At 33.5% G+C, this 19,732-nt stretch overlaps 3 protein-coding genes across 9 annotated transcripts; 1 reads left to right on the forward strand and 2 right to left on the reverse strand.

Annotated features, from left to right (window-relative positions):
• Window positions 1–8,091, forward strand: LOC149900719 (luciferin 4-monooxygenase). The gene is made up of 9 exons (XM_090112142.1): window positions 1–418; window positions 504–711; window positions 829–1,147; window positions 2,040–2,223; window positions 2,660–2,805; window positions 3,212–3,338; window positions 4,428–4,655; window positions 4,919–5,089; window positions 6,897–8,091. The coding sequence occupies exons 1-9, from the start codon at window positions 296–298 to the stop codon at window positions 7,023–7,025; spliced, it is 1,635 nt and encodes a 544-aa protein (XP_089968268.1). The 5' UTR covers window positions 1–295; the 3' UTR covers window positions 7,026–8,091.
• Window positions 7,113–9,454, reverse strand: LOC149900720 (3'(2'),5'-bisphosphate nucleotidase 1). Of its 6 annotated transcripts, none has more exons than XM_090112143.1 (7): window positions 9,295–9,454; window positions 8,795–8,934; window positions 8,602–8,715; window positions 8,382–8,526; window positions 8,175–8,279; window positions 7,592–7,878; window positions 7,113–7,452 (listed from the first exon to the last, which is right to left on the reverse strand). In XM_090112143.1, the coding sequence occupies exons 2-7, from the start codon at window positions 8,912–8,914 to the stop codon at window positions 7,192–7,194; spliced, it is 1,032 nt and encodes a 343-aa protein (XP_089968269.1). In that variant the 5' UTR covers window positions 8,915–8,934; window positions 9,295–9,454; the 3' UTR covers window positions 7,113–7,191. The 6 variants fall into 6 exon arrangements, with proteins under 6 accessions (XP_089968269.1, XP_089968270.1, XP_089968272.1 ...); XM_090112144.1 differs by having other exon boundaries at window positions 9,299–9,452; XM_090112146.1 differs by lacking the exon at window positions 9,295–9,454 and adding an exon at window positions 9,071–9,186.
• Window positions 9,455–13,018: 3,564 nt separating this feature from the next.
• LOC149900721 (zinc finger protein 711-like) lies at window positions 13,019–19,691 on the reverse strand. Of its 2 annotated transcripts, none has more exons than XM_090112248.1 (10): window positions 19,248–19,691; window positions 18,536–18,823; window positions 18,251–18,401; window positions 17,679–17,788; window positions 17,102–17,289; window positions 16,666–16,790; window positions 16,144–16,352; window positions 15,213–15,380; window positions 14,470–14,592; window positions 13,019–13,997 (listed from the first exon to the last, which is right to left on the reverse strand). In XM_090112248.1, exons 1-10 carry the CDS (start codon window positions 19,533–19,535, stop codon window positions 13,800–13,802), a joined length of 1,848 nt encoding a protein of 615 aa, XP_089968374.1. In that variant the 5' UTR covers window positions 19,536–19,691; the 3' UTR covers window positions 13,019–13,799. The 2 variants fall into 2 exon arrangements, with proteins under 2 accessions (XP_089968374.1, XP_089968375.1); XM_090112249.1 differs by lacking the exon at window positions 19,248–19,691 and adding an exon at window positions 18,937–19,008.
• Between the last annotated feature and the right edge of the window lie 41 nt (window positions 19,692–19,732).

A 19,732-nucleotide genomic window follows, 5' to 3' on the forward strand; every position in this document is an offset into this window, starting at 1 on the left:
ACTGGCAGGGATTTTGGGAGCGCTAAATTTCAATTCAAAACATTATTATTTCCGTTGTCCGTACTCCGTATACATAATTGTTAAATTACTTTGCTATAACATTTATCTGTTAGTACAAGTTTGATATAATAATTAATTAAAATATTATCAACCATTTATTTATCACACTTAACGATAGTGTTCACAAATTGATATACACATGAGATAATCATTTAATTTTATCACATAAAACCGATTATACAAAACGCCTCATCATATCCTCCGTATTAACTTGATTTCTTCAGTCACAAATAAAATGTCAGTAACTATACATCAAAATGTTGTATCGGGACCAGAAGAAGAGCCTATCCCAGCGCATTTATCGTATGGGCAATTTCTGTTTGACAAATTAAAAAGTGGCGGAGATAAAATTGCTCAAGTGAGTCCACACACATTTTTTTTCGTAATAATATTATGGATAGATGAGAACTATGAGACTCAGATTTAATTTATAAATGTTTTAGATCTGTGCAGAGAGCGGCAGGTCAGTATCATATCGAGATATTCTTCAAAACAGTGTTAATTTGGCTACAGCTCTGCTAGAAATTGGATTGAAGAAAGGAGACGTAGTGGCTCTGAGCTGTGAGAATCGCTTTGAGTTTACTGTTACATCTCTTGCTGTTCTCTACTGTGGTGGAACATTATCAACATTAAATGTTACTTATTCTCCAGGTACATATCATATTTAAACATAGCTCCCGAAAGTTATCACTTCTATAGAAAGATTATTACTTAAGAATTAGAGAAAACTGTGATGCTCGCTATAAACATTTAATTTAATATTTTCAGGTGAGATAAGTCATCTACTGGCAATCACAAAACCAAAGTTCATTTTTACTTCGCCAATAACTGCACAAAATGTTTATGATTGTTGTAAAGATTTAGCACATGTAGAAAAATTGATACTCTTTGGTGAATATGATGTTGTACCTGCTGTGTTCTATAATGACTTGGTCAAAAAGCAGATAAGCATAGATGACTTTACCCTTGTTGATGTGAATGGTGCAGAAGATGTAGCTGCCGTCATGTGCTCCTCAGGCACCACAGGATTGCCAAAAGGTGTTATGTTGACACATGTAAATTTTCTCACCCTGTCAGCTCATATGAAGTGAGTATAATATGAAAAGTTTTAATGGATTTAGATATATTATATATATTTAATATTTATATAGTTACTACTATCTAGTATGCATATGTGTATGTATGTATGTGTATCTTATGATATACATATTTGTATTTCAAATATTTATTTAGGTAATATTAGTAATATTATTATTTATATATTTTTTTTATTTTTGTTCATTTTTACGTATTTATATCATGTACTGTATAAAATGTGTATATATTTTATTGTATTCTCTTATTATTTCTACCCTATTCTAAAAATATGTTTTTATTTTGTCCGACAACATTTTGCGCTTCTTTGCCTTTCTCCCCGTGGTTGCCTGGCAGAGATCACTGCATAGTGATAAGGCCGCCCTTAGTGCTTTCTAATCTTATTTTTGTAACCTTTATGTATATTTTGTTTTTTGCACAATAAAGTGTTAAATAAATAAATAAATAAATATATTTTTGCTCAATAAAATTTTCGACTTTAATAATTTAAATATTATGATCATGATATTTATGTTAAAATGATAGTTATATAGCTAGGTATGTAGGAGAAAGTAAAGTGCATCAACTCTTTAGGCGCGGGACATATACAAGCGGCGCGGCGCGCCGCGGGCGCGCCGGGAGCGCGCCGCGGGCGCGCTGCCGGCGTGCATCGGGTGCGCTATTGGCATTTTGTATGAAATAATTTTGGAAAGGCGTAACCTTGGCGCAACCTTGGCACAACCGTGGCGTGCCGTCTCGACGCCTGTCCAAAATTCTTTCATACAAAATGTATAAGAAGGACGTGGTGCAAAACAGATTCAAGAGGTGCGCTTATGGCACGCCCGCGCCCGCGCCGCTTGTGTTTGACCCGCGCCTTAACATTAATTTAATGTTAATGCTCTTAGGTACTATTTGGAGACTTCAAAGAAAAGAAAAAAGCATGAAGTAAACACTGCTCTTTCACTAATACCCTGGTTCCATGCATATGGTTTTATTACTACTTTAGCAATTATGTCTCTACATATTGAAGTGGTTTTCCTAATGAGGTTTGAGGAAGAACAATTCTTGGAAACCATACAGAAGTACAAGGTATGAAATTTGTATGCTTTTAAAATATACCACTGTATTTCAATTAGCCAACATACCTACACAATACATATATGTATAAGAGGGAAAATAGCAATAATATTCAATTAAACATTATATTTCCTCATGCTTAGATTGATAATTTCCCTATATTTCTGTATTAAAATACATATTGTAAAATTAATTATCAATAATTAATACAAAGAGCTGTCTTTTTTTATAAAAGCTCTTTGTATTATTTTGCCACCTATGTTCTTTCATAACTCTTCAATAACATATGATGAAAATTATATTTGCCTGAATCTTAGTACCAAATATGCTATAGAGTAGCAAGGACTAATGATATAAAACTTCTAAAATAATGAACTGAGCAGAAAAAAAAGTATTCTTAAATTATATTCTACTGTTTAAATTTTGTCTTCCTTAATCTCTTTTCTAGATAAATATGACCACAATAGTTCCACCATTAGCAGTTTTCCTGGCAAAACATCCACTTGTACTAAAGTATGATTTGACCTCACTGAACGAAGTGTGGTGTGGGGCCGCACCTCTGTCGCGGGAAATTCAGTCGGCTATTACTCAAAGGTAATTACGTAGATTTAAGTTTCATTTACTACTAGATTTCCGCCCGCGGCTTCGCCCGCGTTTTCAAAGGAAAACCCGCATAGTTCCCGTTCCCGTGGGATTTCCGGGATAAAACCTATCCTATGTGTTAATCCAAGTTACCCTCTATATGTGTGTTAAATTTCATTTTAATCGGTTCAGTAGTTTTTACGTGAAAGAGTAACAAACATCCATACATCCATACATCCATACTTACAAACTTTCGCCTTTATAATAGTATTATTTACTATTTACTTGTAAGTCATAAATAATTTTGAACAGCAACATCAGTTCACTACTTTCTACAGTTCTCTACCTCTCAATATCCATAAGAAATAGGTTTTCTGTATTGAACGAATTATTGAAATTATTAATTATATTTTAACAGAACTGGTATTCAATATATTAGACAAGGATATGGTCTTACGGAAGTCACAATGGCGTGTTGTGTCGATCTCACCAACGGAGAAAAAATTGGCTCCTGTGGCACTCCTGCACCTGGCATGAAGATTAAGGTATAAACTATTTATTTAGCAATAATAAAAGTTAATAATGAATGGTGTACTTTGACTAATAATATAAATGTAAAATTAGGTAGTTTTATAGGGATATAAAAACGCGCTTAAAAATTTCACGAATAAATTATTGTTGCACAGTTTATAATATATTATGATAGTTCTAACAACGTTTTGTCCACTTTACTGTTGTTACCCAATAGATAACTCAATTTGAGATTGGATTGTGAGACATAAAACATAACAATGTTAAAAAAAAGAAACAATATTTTTATATTGTTTCTTTTTTTTTTGTTTGTGTTGGTGGTGGTAATTTGGTGTGCCTAATAAAAATTATTTTATTCTTATTCTTATTCTTATTAAAAATATAGGTTACAGCAAAAATACAAAAGCTATCCAAAAATAGCGCTATAAAAAAATATGTATTAATCTTTTATAATCTGCGAATCAAAGTCTAAAGGAGGTCTAAAGTTCAATATCACTATAATGAAGTAAAAAAATGTTGACACTATCTTAATTTGAATCTCTTTTTGTGCTAAAACAATACGTAACTAGTAGCTGGAAACAATTTTTTTATCATCTTTATACGTTTACAAAAACTTTAAATTAATACCTACGACAACTAGAATGAAAAATGATTTGCGAGATGATTTGAGAGAGATATTATGTGAACTTAGTATTTTCTTGTGTTTGATTTTGACAGAAAGAAAGAAAAAAAAGCTGTATTGCCAACAAAAACTTAGACTATCTTAACTTAAAAGTAAACACATTGTATTAGGCAATCGGAACAGACTCATGCTGTGGGCTAACACCCGAACAGCGCTGATTTTCAGTCTGCCAATTAATTTATTAACGCAAACACATTGTTAATATGTATTGAGAAATTAAAGACTTTCTCCGTCTCCCCTCTCCCGTGACCACGCCCGATGTATTGTGTTAGAAACGTAAAACGCCTTTTAAATCCGTTAAAAAGTCTTTAATTTCTGTTTATGAAAACTGGCTAATAGATACCCTGTACCCATGAAATATTATATCAAGTCGTGAAATTATAATTTTTTTATAGCATTTATTTGCTTCTATTTTATTCAGGTTGTCGACATAGAAACTGGTCAGAAGTTGGGCCCGAACAAAGAAGGGGAGTTATGGATTAAGTCCCCGCTACGTATGAAAGGTTATATGGGAGACAGGGCCGCTAGCGATGCTCTTATTGACAGGGACGGATATGTACAAACTGGAGATATTGGATATTATGACAATGATGGATTTTTCTATATTGTTGACCGACTCAAGGAACTCATCAAGTATAAGGGATTCCAGGTAAGATTTTTCTTAACATGTACATCTTTACAAACCACTATTTTTTTTTCAATAAATACATTAAGCTAATAATATAATAAAAAGTAACGATCTCCAGCAATAATTTTTTTCTGGAATTTTTGCGATTCCGAACATACAAATTAAACATCAATAAATATTATTTTAAGAATCCTCCACGCATCTTTCAGTCTGTTCACGCTTGACTATTAAACTGATTTAGATATTAAACGGATGAGCATAATACGTATAACGTATCTCACCAGGTAGCACCCGCAGAGATAGAGGCGTTACTCCTCCGTATGAGCGGAATAGCTGACTGCGGAGTTGTGGGTCTGCCCGATGAGTTGGCTGGAGAGCTGCCCATCGCCTTTGTTGTGCTGCAACCGAACGCTACGCTGTCGGAAAGTGATATCGTCAAGTACATCCACGATAAGGTATCCATACTAATATTATAAATGCGAAAGTAACTCTGTCTGTCTGTCTGTTACTCAATCACGCCTAAACTACTGAACTAATTGTCATGAAATTTGTTATGGAGATATTTTGATACCCGAGAAAAGACATAGGCTACTTTTTATCCCGGGAAAATGATGCAATCCCGGAAATACCACGGAAACGGGAACTATGCGGGTTTTTCTTTGACTGCGCGGGCGAAGCCGCGGGCGGAAACCTAGTAGTCTATAATGGTTTTATTCTATGTATTGTCAAATCAGGTAACTTAGTAATTTAAGGGTAAGGCCTAAGTCGTATGGGTGAACGAGCGAGATGCAATCTGTTTTATGCCGGAGAGTGAAAGAGAAGAAAGCGCGGCTTATAAACGGTCGTTGCCATTTTAAAAGACAATATGGTTAGTGTACATAACGTGTCTATCCGTTTAATACGTAATTCGGTATAGTATAGCTGAAACTTCTTAAAGATGAAGAAAGTGGATGTAAAGTGGACATGTTAGTTGTCACCAAACCGTAGGTATCTTTAATGTACCTTTGTTCGAAGATACTTCTCTCTTTTTACCATGCAGTCATTTAGCGGTTAGCCCACCAAAAAATACGACTTTCATAGAGTGCATTTACACATTCGTACGAGGCATAGGCTACGAACGGAAAAATTTTGCGGAAGTTTTTTGGAAGTCAAATGGCACCAATGTCGATCACTAATTTATTTACGAATAATTATGACGACATTAGTTTGTGACGACACTTGTAAACGAATGTTTTGTCGAGAGACGAGGTATATGCTGATCAAAATGCGCCAATGCAGCTCTACCCTTTGACTCGATCATTATAAAAAGATTTATTGTTTGGCACTGCACCTTTACTAAAACCTTGGATAACTATCAGTTAAAATATATTACTGTATATTTTTCCTTTGACATTTTAATGTGCGATCTCTATCTGCCTTATTCTTTAGATTGTGTTATGCACATCACCATACACACAACAAAATGGAATCAGATAAGAAGCAAGAAATAATTTTAAAATGAGATATTTCTATATACTAGCGTTCCGCCTGCGGCTTCGCCCGCGTAGTCAAAGAAAAACCCACTAACCATCTTCCAACCCCTGATTTTAGTCATTTGTAAATTGTAAAATAGGCAGAGTTGTTCTGAACTAATTCAATATTATGGTAAATTTTATCTTTATTGGTTGTACAATGTATGTAATAATATTATTGAAGAATAACACTAGGTAGGTACTTTTTTCAATCATTCCGTACTCATAGCAAGAAAAAATTAATAATTATACGTAGGTAGTACATATTAAGTAACTCAATGATAATTATAATGTATTGAACAGACACTAATTTACATTTAACCTGGGGTCAGAATTTCTTACATATTCCTTTCATTTGTAACTACTTACTACTTACGAGTTATGGTCAAGCCCGTCAAAGCCCAACAGACTAAGATAGCGTATATATATAATATTATATTGAAAGATATCATACGATGCATTATCAAAGCAGCTTATCCTAATGACGTAATTATATAAACTAGAAACAAAGTATGGTTTATCATCTGTTTACAACAGTTAACAGTGTTGCTGTGTTCATATCGCAACAAACATATCTATTCTTAAATGTATTTATCAAGAGAATTTTTTATCGTCTATTAGTTGTGTGACATTGCTTTTAATATGAAAAATAAATTAACCGATCACTCATAAAACAGGATTGTGTATCTACAACTTGAAACTAACAAAAAAAGGGGTTTTAATTGATTTTTAAACTATACTTTGCTTTCAGGTTTCACCTGCCAAACGACTGCGCGGTGGCGTTATATTCGTCGATGAAATTCCCAAGAATCCATCTGGCAAAATATTGCGACGGGAATTACGGAAAAAGTTGTCATCAGTTAAAAAGAGCAAGTTATAATAACTTGAGCCAATAGACAATAACTATTTAAATATAATGGGCCAGTAGATTATTGAAGGCATTTAGGTTTAAAATTAGAGAAATGCATTTGAACAAAATTTATAAATAATCGTATTTTATTTCAAAATATATACAATATAAAAAAATATCTACACCTCAACATTTATTAGTTAGCAAGCTTTTCCTTTAAATCTTGTGGTATTCTGCTAACAGCATAATCATGAAGGTCAGTACTAACAGCTGCCAGTACACCAGTTTTGTTAGGTTTTGATACAGATGCTCCATATTTGTAAAAATTTCCAAGAATATCTGTTAATTTTCCACCAGCTGCATTTAATATTGCTTCAGGGGCGCATGTGTCCCATTTTTTACATCCTGGACTCGCAAAAACGTAAATTGATGCTTTTCCTTCCAAAAGTTGCAAAACCTGTAATAGAAAAATGTAGACATAGAATGTATTGTAACAGTATAATAATGACCTTGTTTTACAGTATTTAAAGAAGGAAGTAATTTAGCATTTCCTCTAAGTGCAGACAAAAAATAAATTAGTTTAGGCTTACTGTTACCTTGAAACCTGCTCCACCAACTCTAAGTACTTGCGCAGCCTTCATTACTTGAAGGGCATTTTCAACAAGTGGGTTGGAATGGCTTCTAGTAGTGGTGATGATTAAAGAATCAGGGGGTGGTGCAATTGTGAATCCACCAACGCCGACATCTTTTAAACCCCAAATTGTGCGACCCAACTTTTTTTCACTGCCTACCATGGTTTTATAATATGGCTGATGTATCACACCAGCAACAGGTTTTTCATTTACTGATATCCCTATGAGTACAGTCACATGTTCAAGAAAGCCTGAAACAAATGTGATGATTATTTATCTATATAAATTACTAAAAATATGTTCACATGCATTTTAAGCAATAATTAATTTGTCGAGTGACTCAGAAGTTCATTAGATAGTGGTTTATTTACAAAATATAACTCAATTGAAGCTGTGATCATGCACCGAAATATGATGTGACAAATCTGAATTGTTAATATTGATTAATACATTTGTTGAATTTTTGTGCTGCTTTTTATTTTTATACTGAATTATGTATAAAACCCATGAAAACACTACCTAATACACTCAATAGTTTTCCATTTACCATAGTTTGATTGCAGTAAACTTAAATACCATTTGATACTGATAAATGGATGAGTTAAGTACATTTTCCATCTTTCCCATGGATCTCTCTTCAACATTAAGGCACCTAGAATTGTTACTTACATATGTATTTTGAAGATTTAGAAGTTACTTTATAGTTTTCTGCAATAATTTTTTACTCAACTAAAGCTCAAAAATGAAAATTTACCTTGAGTATATTCTGATGTACCATCCAAAGGATCAACCCAAACAACAATATCTTCTTCTTTTACTCCAAGCAAACTTTTAGGACATTCTAAAGCTAATATTTCGCTATCACCATCTAAAACCAGGAATTCTCCAGAGGTTTGACTCTGTAATAAAAATGGATTTTATAGGCATAAAATGTTCAAAATAATATAAATCAACCAAAAATGTTATTTACATACCTCATTTCCATCTTCTTCACCTATAATGTTAACCTTTGGATACTGTGCTGAGAGTGAGGCAATAATACATCTCTGAGCTGATCTGTCAGCTTCTGTTTGGTAATCATCCTTTCCCTGTTAATTTATGATAAACATTATACTTCTATAATTTTCATTATAAGTACTAAAACTTAATCAAGAAAAATTTATTTACCTTTTCAACAATACCAAGTTCCCCTTTGCTCATCACATCTCTCACAATTTTTCCAGCTCTGTTAGCAACAGATACTGAAGATGCTAAAAGTCGTACAATGAGAGGCACCGTTTGTGACATTTTTTGATTATTTTTCAATGCTAAAAATAATGAAAATTTTATTTTTAATATTTTTATAATTGTTGAATTATTATAAATATGTTCACTAGATGAAAATGCATGAAATAGTATGTAATTAGAAGTACAGACTAGTAGGCACTTGCAATAAAAATTTACATTGACCCCAGAACCCCAAGCAAGCAGTAGTACATGAACTCAGCAGTCGATAGTCGATAACTGACAGCGGAACTAAAACTAATATATTAGAAAGTCTTGAATCAGCAGTCTCCCAATCATGAACAAACAATTTACATCAATGCCTCGGTACATAAAATTGTCTAACAATAATAATTAATTACGAATGATAGCAATATGCTAAAGTTTATTTAATTTATAATTACCTACTATCTATTTAAGTTCAAGTTTGAAACACGAATGAAGAATTGAAGAAGTGAATTTTGCTGGTGATATCGAATTCGCACTTGATATTATTAAAATTTTGTAGGAAACTGCAATGAACCGAATGAAGTAGGTACTAACCATTTGTAAAAATATGTTTTAATTAAAACTTTCTGTCAAGTGTCAACTGTGAACAGTCAAAACCACAGAGTCAACACTCAACAGTGATACAAGCTTAGATACAAGGTTTATAAATTATATGAAGTTTTTTGTTGAAGTGAAACTTCTTTATCGGGGTTGGAAAAAAATTTAGTGTAACATTTTTCCGTTACGCGCCATCTTGTTTTTATCCCTTACACGCGTGATTGACGTATTTCTGTAAAGTTGCATATAGTAAATTATTTTTTGAAAAATAAGGTAACCTCCTAAGGACCAAGCTAAAAAAATCCTATTCTGCATTACCACCCATTGTTCTCACCTGAGTACATAAAAATACAACAGACCTGCCACCCAATGGTATTTTTTTGTTTTTTTTATTGTTAGAGTTAAAATTTACTTGTGGGATTTTTTATCTGTGTAAAATATAGCTTATAGAATACATTTCTGAAAAAAAAAACTCGATTTATTTTGTTCCCATGTGATCACATCAGACCTAAGTGAATCCAAAATTTTTTTTATTAAAATTAGGTTTTACTTGTAGATTTTTTTATTTACTTATGTTATAACATATGAGATCATACAATAACCTCTAAAAAGTATACAAAAGAATTAAAAACAGTTTTTCTTAAATTCTAAATGTCTAAGTTTACTACATATTAGGTAATAAAATATCTAAACTATCTGAACATATGTTAAAAAAAGAAATAAAAACATTGGAAGTACATTATTAGGAACTTGAAATATCAATGAGCTAACTAAAAATCGATTTGGAAACAAATGCTGGGTCTCCTAAGTCTTCATCACTAGGAATAAAATCTCCGTCAGTCGGCTAGGAAATATTATCGTCACGAATAACTGAAAAAATAAGGAAGATAACTGTTTATTTTGATTGCAATAGTAATTCCTGTTGACAGTTTAAATAAATTATAATCATAAAACAGGACAATTATACTCAAAATTACTGTAAAACAACAAAATAAATTATTAACTAATTAAATGTTTTATAGTCATTGACTACCAATGTCTTCAACTGAGTACAAAAAAAATGAAAATAATGTTGTAAGTAACGACCAATGTTCTCACATGATCACATAAAAATTATCCGTGAATTTAAAAAATACAATATGAATTGTTTCGTTAAATTTAATTAAAATACGTTCCTGTACTGTTTTTACTATTTATTTTTCAATACCAAATGAAAATCAAGTGAGAGATTAATATGATAATTAACGATTTAACTTACCTCTGTTACATTGACCAGCCATTTTAAAAACTTGAACTAAAGTATTTTAAAATTCTGTGATTGGATAACCCATTTACCTACCAAACCTAATAGTTCAATTCAGCCAGTCGCGTTACACAGTGATCATAGGCAGAAAAGCGCGGTATTTTTTAAGATATTTCGAATTTTCGATTTTGTCATCGGATGAGGACGGTGGTTGGTAATTTAGTTAAAACTTTTTGGTGCTTTGGGTTGTAATGGTGATGGTGTTTATGTACTTATATGAGGCCATTGGTCCTTAGGAGGATAAAGAAGTTTCACTTCTTACGTGTGTACACTAGTTACGCACACACTAACACGCACACATTTTTTTTGCAACGACAAATCTTATTGGGCGTTGTGCGTTGTGTGCGTGCGTCAAGCAGCGTTACGTACATGTACGGGGGCGTGGCCAAGCGCTCCGCGTACACACGGCGCGATACACGTATAGAAGATAACTAACTTTTCTCTATACACTATGCTATTAATTAGATAGTACAGCCAAAATATGATCTATTGCTTTATAATTGAAGTTGCTTTTTCCTTATAAGCGGAAGCTAACCAAAAACGGTCCGAGCGATAGGTCTCCCAAAGGCAAAACAACCATAAACTTGACTAGTAATAGATCATATTTTATTAAAAAAAATATTATTGGTGTCATCGTGATTCAAGATACTGAAAAAAAAATACAAAAGTGGCTTAATCGATGCTTGATCCTTTGGATAAGTCATGGGGTTGGGTCCCATAATATGACAAATCGGATACTAAACCTGTATTCGTTTAGAAACAAGACCTAGACTGATCCCTACATTTTGTGGACAGGCTTTATTCAATACTTCAATAGTTTTACTTAACGTATCTTTGGCAATATTTTTAAGGAATGGACTAGGACTAGGCTAGGAAATAAAATTGTTTTTTTTTTTTAATAAACTTTATTAACTTGATTCCCATTATATACTTAAAATCCCAATTTAACATATTTTTATATTTGCTTATTAACTATAAAATAAATGTAATCTTAACATTGTAACAATCTATACAAATATTTGAAAAATTCCGAAGGATAGAAAAAGTCGATCATGAGGCGGGGATCCACGTCTTTCGCTAGTCTTTACGGCGCGGGCGCGGTGGCGACCCCTTAGCGACAACAGCTACCCATCCGATCCCACCTCAGAATCTAATTTCTTCTATTCTTTCTGTTTTGTGTGTCTAAAGTGCACCCCACGCCATCTATTGAGATTTTAATTAAAAATCTGAACCAATACGAAACCTTATATCAATTATTACAATTTACAATAGAGTAGAGATTACAATACAATAGAGAAAAAATGTAATCTTTTCGTATTTAACGTATAGTTTTTATAGCAATTAAAAATATTTGTAGGCGCAGTCCGAATCTCGCATAATGACTGAATTTAACATATCTTTAGAATTTTTAAAATATTTAAAATTTCATTTATGCTTAAAACGAAATAAAACAATTTATATGATTTACATATAACTAAGATTTTACAATAATACATAATTCTATTGATCTTTAACAAAAAGGAAAACTTATCTAGTCTACGACGAAATTATCTAATAGTCCATTGAATGAGTCCCTCCAAGGGGGGTCTAGAGTGCGTGAGTTAGTAACGTAAGATGTTTCTTCGGAAACATGTTAAGAGTCCCTAGGTAATAAACATACTAAAACCCCGGGACACTAGGAGGAGCCCCGGAGTGGGGGGAGGGGGGGAATGGGTCCATTTTTTCATTTTTCGCTTAAATCTCAAAAACGGTACATGTTAGAGAAAAACTTTCAAGAAAAAGTTGAAAGGCCATAAAATTATCTACAAGTTGTACCTAAATCATTTTTTCCTATATCCTACCGTTTCTGAGTTATACGCAGTAAAACATGATTTTGGCTCAAACAATTTCCACATCAATCGATCAAAAAATATTTCTTTCTTCCAAAAAACTCAAATGTGCAACTTGTGACCGGTACTGATAGATTGCTCTTAATTAGGTCTATAATTGGTAAAATAAACACATTCCTCCATGGAAGCCTTTAGGAGGAATCGATTGTCAAAATATTATATTAGGGCAGTTTGAGTTACTGAACTTGATCTTTTTATTTTTTTCTTCCAAAAAACTCAAAAGTGCAACTTGTGACCGGTACAGATAGATTGCTCATAATTGGGTCTATCATTGATCAAAATACCAGATTCCACCACGGAGGCGTTTACGGGGAATTGAATTTTATTAGGGTAGTTACGATACTTGAACTTTTTATTTTTTTTCTCCAAAAAAACTCAAAAGTTGATAAAAATGCCTAATTTTAATCCTTCATGGTCAACATAGTGCATTACAAACAATGTTTCAAGTTGATCATATTTGATATACCTATCGACGATTTATATTGTTCTTGTTAAATAAGGTATTTGAATTGGAATGCTTTAAAATAATCATTACAAAATTATCCATTCTCTTCAATTATGCAACAATATACAAATGTCACATTAAGTTAATCTTATATCAAACGTTTTTTTTTTTGCTACTCGCCCGTAGATAAAAATCTTAAGTAATTAAAATAAAACTATAAACAATAAAATATGATTATAACGAATTATAATAAACAATACAATATTATTCAAAATGTTTGCTATATTCTATTAATAAAATGAAAATACTCTAGGCATGATAAAAATCCAATAAAATTCCATAAGTTTTATAAATAACAATGTATGTAATATTAAGGCACATATTTAGCACTAAAACTTTATTACTAATCGATTCTTGTAATATTGGACGTATGTTGCCTGTCTTCAAGAAAAATATATCATTTTTTTAAAGTTTATTATATTTAAAGGATTTTAACTAACCAATTATTTATTTAAAGCCGCGTGCCCCAGGTCCTTTCTGATCAATGTCTTACGACTTTTTACAAATTTCATTTACCTATACCTTCTGACAATAACAAATACATACAATAAAACTAAATATTTTTGTTTTTTTGTCTTTTGGAATTTCAAACATAAAAAAATCATGCAATGTAACAATATTTTTTCCTAACCTACAAAATTTACCGAACCATTTACCCAATTTAAACTAATCTTCGCTAACGCGCTCCAGTATATGCACTACGACCTGATCGATCGTGTGTGTGCTTAACATCTTGGCGATGTTTTTATCCTCGATGACATAAAGAAACAGACGTTTAGCGTTCTCTCTCAATCTTTGTACGCGACTCCATTTTTCGCGTTCTGCCACGCGAGCGCCGCAGTTTTCAATCACTCGTTCCAATATCTGATAGGGTAAAAAATTGATTGTTTGTAAAGTAGGTTTACGATCGAGATGTTTACGTGATAACGTCTTATTGGTGGCAGCGCTCGAGATGAGACGGGAGATCGGTCCGTCTCTCTCTCGTTATACCTGCGATCGCGCTCGTGAGGTTTTGGTGTGACACAAGTTTCTGAACATGTCACCCGACTAAAACGATTTTAAATACGTTATCACGTTAAAAACACATTAGAGACTTTTTAGATTACAAATAAAATTGTATTATGTCATATTACAATTTTATTTGTATAATGGTAGTAAATAGAACAAAAAATTTAAATGCAAAGTATAAGTTTCGTAGTGAGATTGACTACCGATACTCAATGCATATCTAAATAGCAATCAATGAGTAAAATATTAAAACTTTTGGTTTATTAGTATTTAATGGTAGATGATTTTTTTGAGGGAGATAATTTAAACAATATTTATAGGCACATACGTCGTCAACGCTATCGTTTGGCCAACCATACTCAGCAAGAAGGTCCTTATCAATTAGCTTCGACAGCATTAATTTTAGGTTATCAGCAAGGTCCTCTTCCCCTAACAAGGGGCTCGGTTCCGTCTGTGAACAACAAAAAAATCACATTGATACAATCACATCGAGGTAACATTTGAATAATAATAATCAATGAATGTGAAAATACCACTTGAACAACTTTAAACATTAAACATTAACAAAAATGTTGTGTGGTTTTATGAAACCACGGTAAAAGTGAAACTGTTCGAACGGTTCCGAACACTGCTTTGTGTAGCGCATGTCGCGTGACGGTCGGCTGCCGAGTAGGTATACCTACTCGGCAGCTGCGATACACGCGACATGCGCTACACAGACCAAAAAGTTTGAGACGATGTAATAAAAGTTTCACTTTAAAAATTTCCATTTACCATATTTCAATTTTCAATAATCAATACCACTATAATTTTATATCTTACAAAAAACATGAATAAAGAGAATGCTTTAAAATAAAAAAAAAACATATTAATTTATAAAGAATAGAAAAATTAGATCACGAGGCGAGATGCGAGCCCGCATCCTTTCACGCCAATCCGGGGCGGCCTGATCAACTCGGCCACCCGTGATCCCCTTTCACTTTTTTCTATTCTTTATAAATTTGTATTTATAAAACATTGCAATACCATAAAACCAAAAATATCAAATACATTAAAACATTCTAAATTTACCTTAACAGGTATTTCTAAAATCGTTTCATTCTCGTTAGGCGCCTGCAGGCCTCCGTACAACACGCCTGTCCCATAGTCCTCGATGATACGATCCGACTCCGCGTCCAGGACATTCAGTATCGCTTCCAGTTCCGACTTGCTCACACGGCTATGAGTCGCGAATGACCCCTAAAAATATCATTTTTGCAGTTATAAAGAAAATCTCGTAGATAATAAGCAATGTAATAAAATATTAAAAATAGTAAAAACACGTTTTGATTTTTTTGAGAATTCATGAAATTATTGTATCGTCACTGATCCTGTCCTTTTAAAGTATGTAGGTCAAAATCGAGTCTAAAAGAGTCGACTACAACAATCATACAGGTGAAGCTAATAAATAAGCCTGTTAAAAAACATCACACACACTACCATGCATTTGACAAACACAAGCATACTCTTTTTTTCTTTCTTCAAGGCAAGAAGTCTATTTGAGGCATACTCTCTTGTTTATCGTTGAAGTTATATTCGAATTTCGAACACTGGCCGAGCGAGTTTTTTCTCCATATCACAGAATACAATATAATAGTAGCTCAACGCTACAGAACGGACACTCTCCGCCTCCCGCCAAAACACTTACCTCACCCCGCACGATCAGTCTAAAAATGGTCCACATTTTTCTACAGGGACGATACGCAACGAAGATTGACAACATTAATCAAATTGACTTAAAGTAGTTTTATTGTTTTGAATTTGTGATTATCGTTTTTCGTAGAAAATGGTTAGATATCGTGCTGTTTACGGATGTATTTCATCAGAAAAACGCGAATTTTTTTTACGCTAGTCAAAAATGTGCCAACCATAAAGCGTTAACACACACATTTGCAGTCTCTACAGTGTGACTGTCAAAACGATAATTTTGTATGGAGTGTCCGGGGTGTGTCCATGTACTAACCAGCACTTTCCGCACGTGCATCAGCCGCTGCTTGAACACGTCCGCGTGGTGGTTGCGCACGTGGCGCAGCAGGTGCTCGCCGCGCAGGTACGCGCGCGCGCACACGCAGTACATGCAGCGGCGCGGCCGGTCCAGCGCGTGGGTCGTCACGTGCCGCCCCAGAGTGATCTCGTTCTTGAACGTCTTGCCGCATATCTCGCATTTGTGATCTGGGGACGGAGTAATGGTACAGTGGGATTGTTTTTGTATCGACAATACCATAGATACTAAACTAGTAGCGCCTTCTTACTAAATGTATGTTCTATACGGTTTGAAATTGGGGCTCGGACGTTGTTTATATGACGTTCGACCCAACTACCCTCACTTTGCTAATAGTCGTTGACTTGCTGCGATTTGTTATCAACTACCTACATCAAATAGGTAGCTGTGTAGAATCGCAGTACATTCTTATTACATTCAAACTAATATTTAACCCGGCCTCCCGTGTAAATTTCTAACAATATTTTCTGTAACACTCCTCACCAGTTAAATGCTCCTTAATATGTCTCTCCAATTCAGCAGCATTCTTGAAGTTTTGTTTATCGCAATCTTCAAATGTGCAATTCAATTCATCATCACTTTTATGTGAATTCTTATGGCGGATTAATCTGGAAAAAGTTTTAGGCAATAAGATTTTGTTGATAAGGCAATAATAAGTCAGCCTACTCAAATATCACAATTACATCTAAATAAATGAAGTCTTAGAGCGGCCGTACACGGGCGGCTCGAGTAGTTAACGGCTGAGCGACGTACATGGACTGCTCGAGCGGTCGGTCGTTGACTGCTCGAGCTGTCGCTACAAACCGCGCAGTTGACGGTTTGAAGCGGTCTCAACTGCTTGAAGCGGTCCGTGAACGGCCGCCATTAAAATTCATTACATTTATCTATATATTAGGTTTTCAATAAATTGAGAACTTACTCATATTTATCATCAAATCGCTGGAGACAAATTTTGCATGTGAAACCAACATGTTTCTCAAGATGTCGTACAAGTAAGGACCTTTGAATAAAGGAACGATCACAGCTATTGCACTTGTATGGTTTATTGTCAACATGCGTGAGCGTATGGCGACGCATCACCTCGATAGTGTAAGTTCTGTAGCCACACTGTGAATATAGATACAATAAAGATCAGAGAATAAAAAATTAAATGAAACTCTTACACTTGCTGAATGTGTTAAACCTTCTGTTATAACAAACCAAGGTTGAAAATTATTATTGATGGTTATTAATTCATGTATAATGCCTTTCATAAGTTCATGTAGCTAGTTGTTTAAGGATGTTAATCTCTTTATCTTTTAAAACTTGTGTACTTACCATTAAATTAAATCCATGGGAGCATAAATTATACATTTCAATCATTAATCTTTTACTAAGTTATTTATGTAATATTGCTTATATATCTTGGTATGAACAAAATTGTGCATAAAAAATAACCTGTTAACTTAATAAGTAAAAATAATAATTAAAATAAACTGTATGTTCTTGATACTAACCACACCACACAGATATTTTTTTTCACCGTGAATTTCTAAATGCTTTGAGATAGATGCTCTGCTGTTCATAACTTTGCCACAATGGTCACATTCAAAACGTAATGGCTTTGCTGTAATAACAAACTAAAGTTATTTTCAATTGTTTGAGAATGGTGTTTATATGAAAAGCACAAAGACACTCAAGATGTTTCATATTATTAGGACTCTAATGCTGGCCATCTTAAAATGTCTTAATGAATGTTTTTTGCACAAGTCTATTCATATTAATAACATCTTAGGAAAGTCAAATCTGTACATTAAATATTTTTTTTAAAAGAATACTTGGAGCGTGATCTACAATCAATATCAAAGTGAAAAATATAGTTTTTAGAATTTTTAGAGGCTAAACTCAAAAAGTACTGCATAGATTTACTTCAATTTTTGCATGAATATTTCTAATAGGTTGGGCTTTATATCATCACGCTAATAATAGGTGCAAAGCAATGCGGCAAAACTGCAGCTCGTCTATAATTTATTAATACATCGGCTTTAAGCACTCATACGTATTTCTTGATTTTAAACCAACAACTCACGTTGATGATGGTTCCTGCTATGCACAATGAGTTTGGAGAAGTTTCTAGTAAAATAATTGCATTGCTTGCAAAGGTATGTTCCCTTTGTGATGTGTTGCTGTCTGAGGTGCATCATTAGATTATCTTTCCTTGTGAATAAAGTGTCACAAATCTGAAATATATTACTTAGTTATTTAAAAAGCAAAGGTAAATATTGTTTTGATAAAAATTATTATTAATGACAGTAGAATTATTTCTTTAAATGTTCTTTTCAATCTTTCAATGACAACAAAAAATGTAACTTACTTCACATGAGAATCTTAATAGATCTCGGCCATCGCAACCCTTCTGTGATAAATGCCGAGAAACATGAGCTTTGCGTACAAATTTCTTTCCGCAATATTCACAAGAGTATGAGCCTGTGTCATGTTTCTTTTTGATATGTTTTAACAATATTTGTTTATTTGGACATGTTACGTCACACATGTCACAAGATACACTATTCGGAGCTTCGGAATGGTCATTTTCCATATGTTTGTTGAAGCACTTTTGAAAAATGAAGACTTTATCACATTTAGTACAGCAAAGTTTTGGCTGAAAAGGGAAATATTTAATGGGCTTTATACTAATATATCATTTTAATATAATTTTTACAAAAAAGATGAATTTGAAATTAGTTAAAATACACAGCATTCTCAAGTACTCACTATTGACATAATAATTTATAATTGCACCACATACAAGTTAAAAATTAATGTCTTATATACGGGCATTTCTCCGCAACTCAATGTCAAGCGCCTATTTTGCGTGAGAGAGGGAGGTGGGGGAAACCAGATAAAACTGAAACCACCCGAGCTCCTCCATGAAGCCAAACAGCTTGTGAGGGCTGCCGAAGGCTTCAGGGACGGACCCGGGAGACCCCAGGTGTCTTGCCCTGTACTCCACAATGCCCGTACATGTCTTATATTTAATAGTTTTAAAATAAGACAATTTAATACATAATAAAAATAAAAAATACCTTATCTTCATGGTTTTTTATAAATTTCTTTTCTCTATGTATTCTCTTGGGAGATTCATTTGAAGAATCTTGTTCACAATTATTACTATTTTCATTACATACAATTAAATGTTCAATCAATGCAAGTTTGCTTTCGAAAGTTTTGTCACAGATCGAGCAAACGCGTTCCATCACTAGCTTGCTATTATTTTCGATTGTGCCATCATTTTCTTCGAAAGCTAGTTTAGTGCTCGGGTTATCAGATGCAGGTAATTTTCTTGGACGTCCCCTACCTCGTTTAGGAGCCATTTCCGTAAATAACAAATAACTTTAAAATAAAACTTTTGAACGAATGAAAACTCCTTCGATGAATCTAATTTATTATGTTACAGAAACTTTGATATTTATTTTACCTAGGCGCTTTTGACAACTAAATGTAATGGCGACAGGCGAATTGCCTGCGCCTACGACGACGGTAAATTAGAAGTGTCAACTGTCAAAACGTC

Source organism: Colias eurytheme, chromosome 18, assembly GCF_061535395.1.
Source record: "Colias eurytheme isolate Ceu_HAF_F1 chromosome 18, ilColEury1 Martin Lab GWU primary, whole genome shotgun sequence".
Lineage (NCBI taxonomy): Eukaryota > Metazoa > Arthropoda > Insecta > Lepidoptera > Pieridae > Colias > Colias eurytheme.

What these genes read in the sequence shown, in the direction of transcription:
- LOC149900720 (XM_090112143.1), bottom strand. Translation starts at nt 8,914, where the DNA reads ATGTCACAAACGGTGCCTCTCATTGTACGACTTTTAGCATCTTCAGTA. An exon ending in GTGAAGAAGATGGAAATGAG is followed by an intron (nt 8,527 to 8,601) that starts GTATGTAAATAA and finishes TTTTTATTACAG; the next exon opens with AGTCAAACCTCTGGAGAATT. An exon ending in TACATCAGAATATACTCAAG is followed by an intron (nt 8,280 to 8,381) that starts GTAAATTTTCAT and finishes TAACAATTCTAG; the next exon opens with GTGCCTTAATGTTGAAGAGA.
- LOC149900721 (XM_090112248.1), bottom strand. Translation starts at nt 19,535, where the DNA reads ATGGCTCCTAAACGAGGTAGGGGACGTCCAAGAAAATTACCTGCATCT. An exon ending in TATTAAGGAGCATTTAACTG is followed by an intron (nt 16,353 to 16,665) that starts GTGAGGAGTGTT and finishes CTCCGTCCCCAG; the next exon opens with ATCACAAATGCGAGATATGC. An exon ending in CAAACGATAGCGTTGACGAC is followed by an intron (nt 13,998 to 14,469) that starts GTATGTGCCTAT and finishes TTACCCTATCAG; the next exon opens with ATATTGGAACGAGTGATTGA.
- LOC149900719 (XM_090112142.1), top strand. Translation starts at nt 296, where the DNA reads ATGTCAGTAACTATACATCAAAATGTTGTATCGGGACCAGAAGAAGAG. An exon ending in GCGGAGATAAAATTGCTCAA is followed by an intron (nt 419 to 503) that starts GTGAGTCCACAC and finishes TAAATGTTTTAG; the next exon opens with ATCTGTGCAGAGAGCGGCAG. An exon ending in TCAAGTACATCCACGATAAG is followed by an intron (nt 5,090 to 6,896) that starts GTATCCATACTA and finishes CTTTGCTTTCAG; the next exon opens with GTTTCACCTGCCAAACGACT.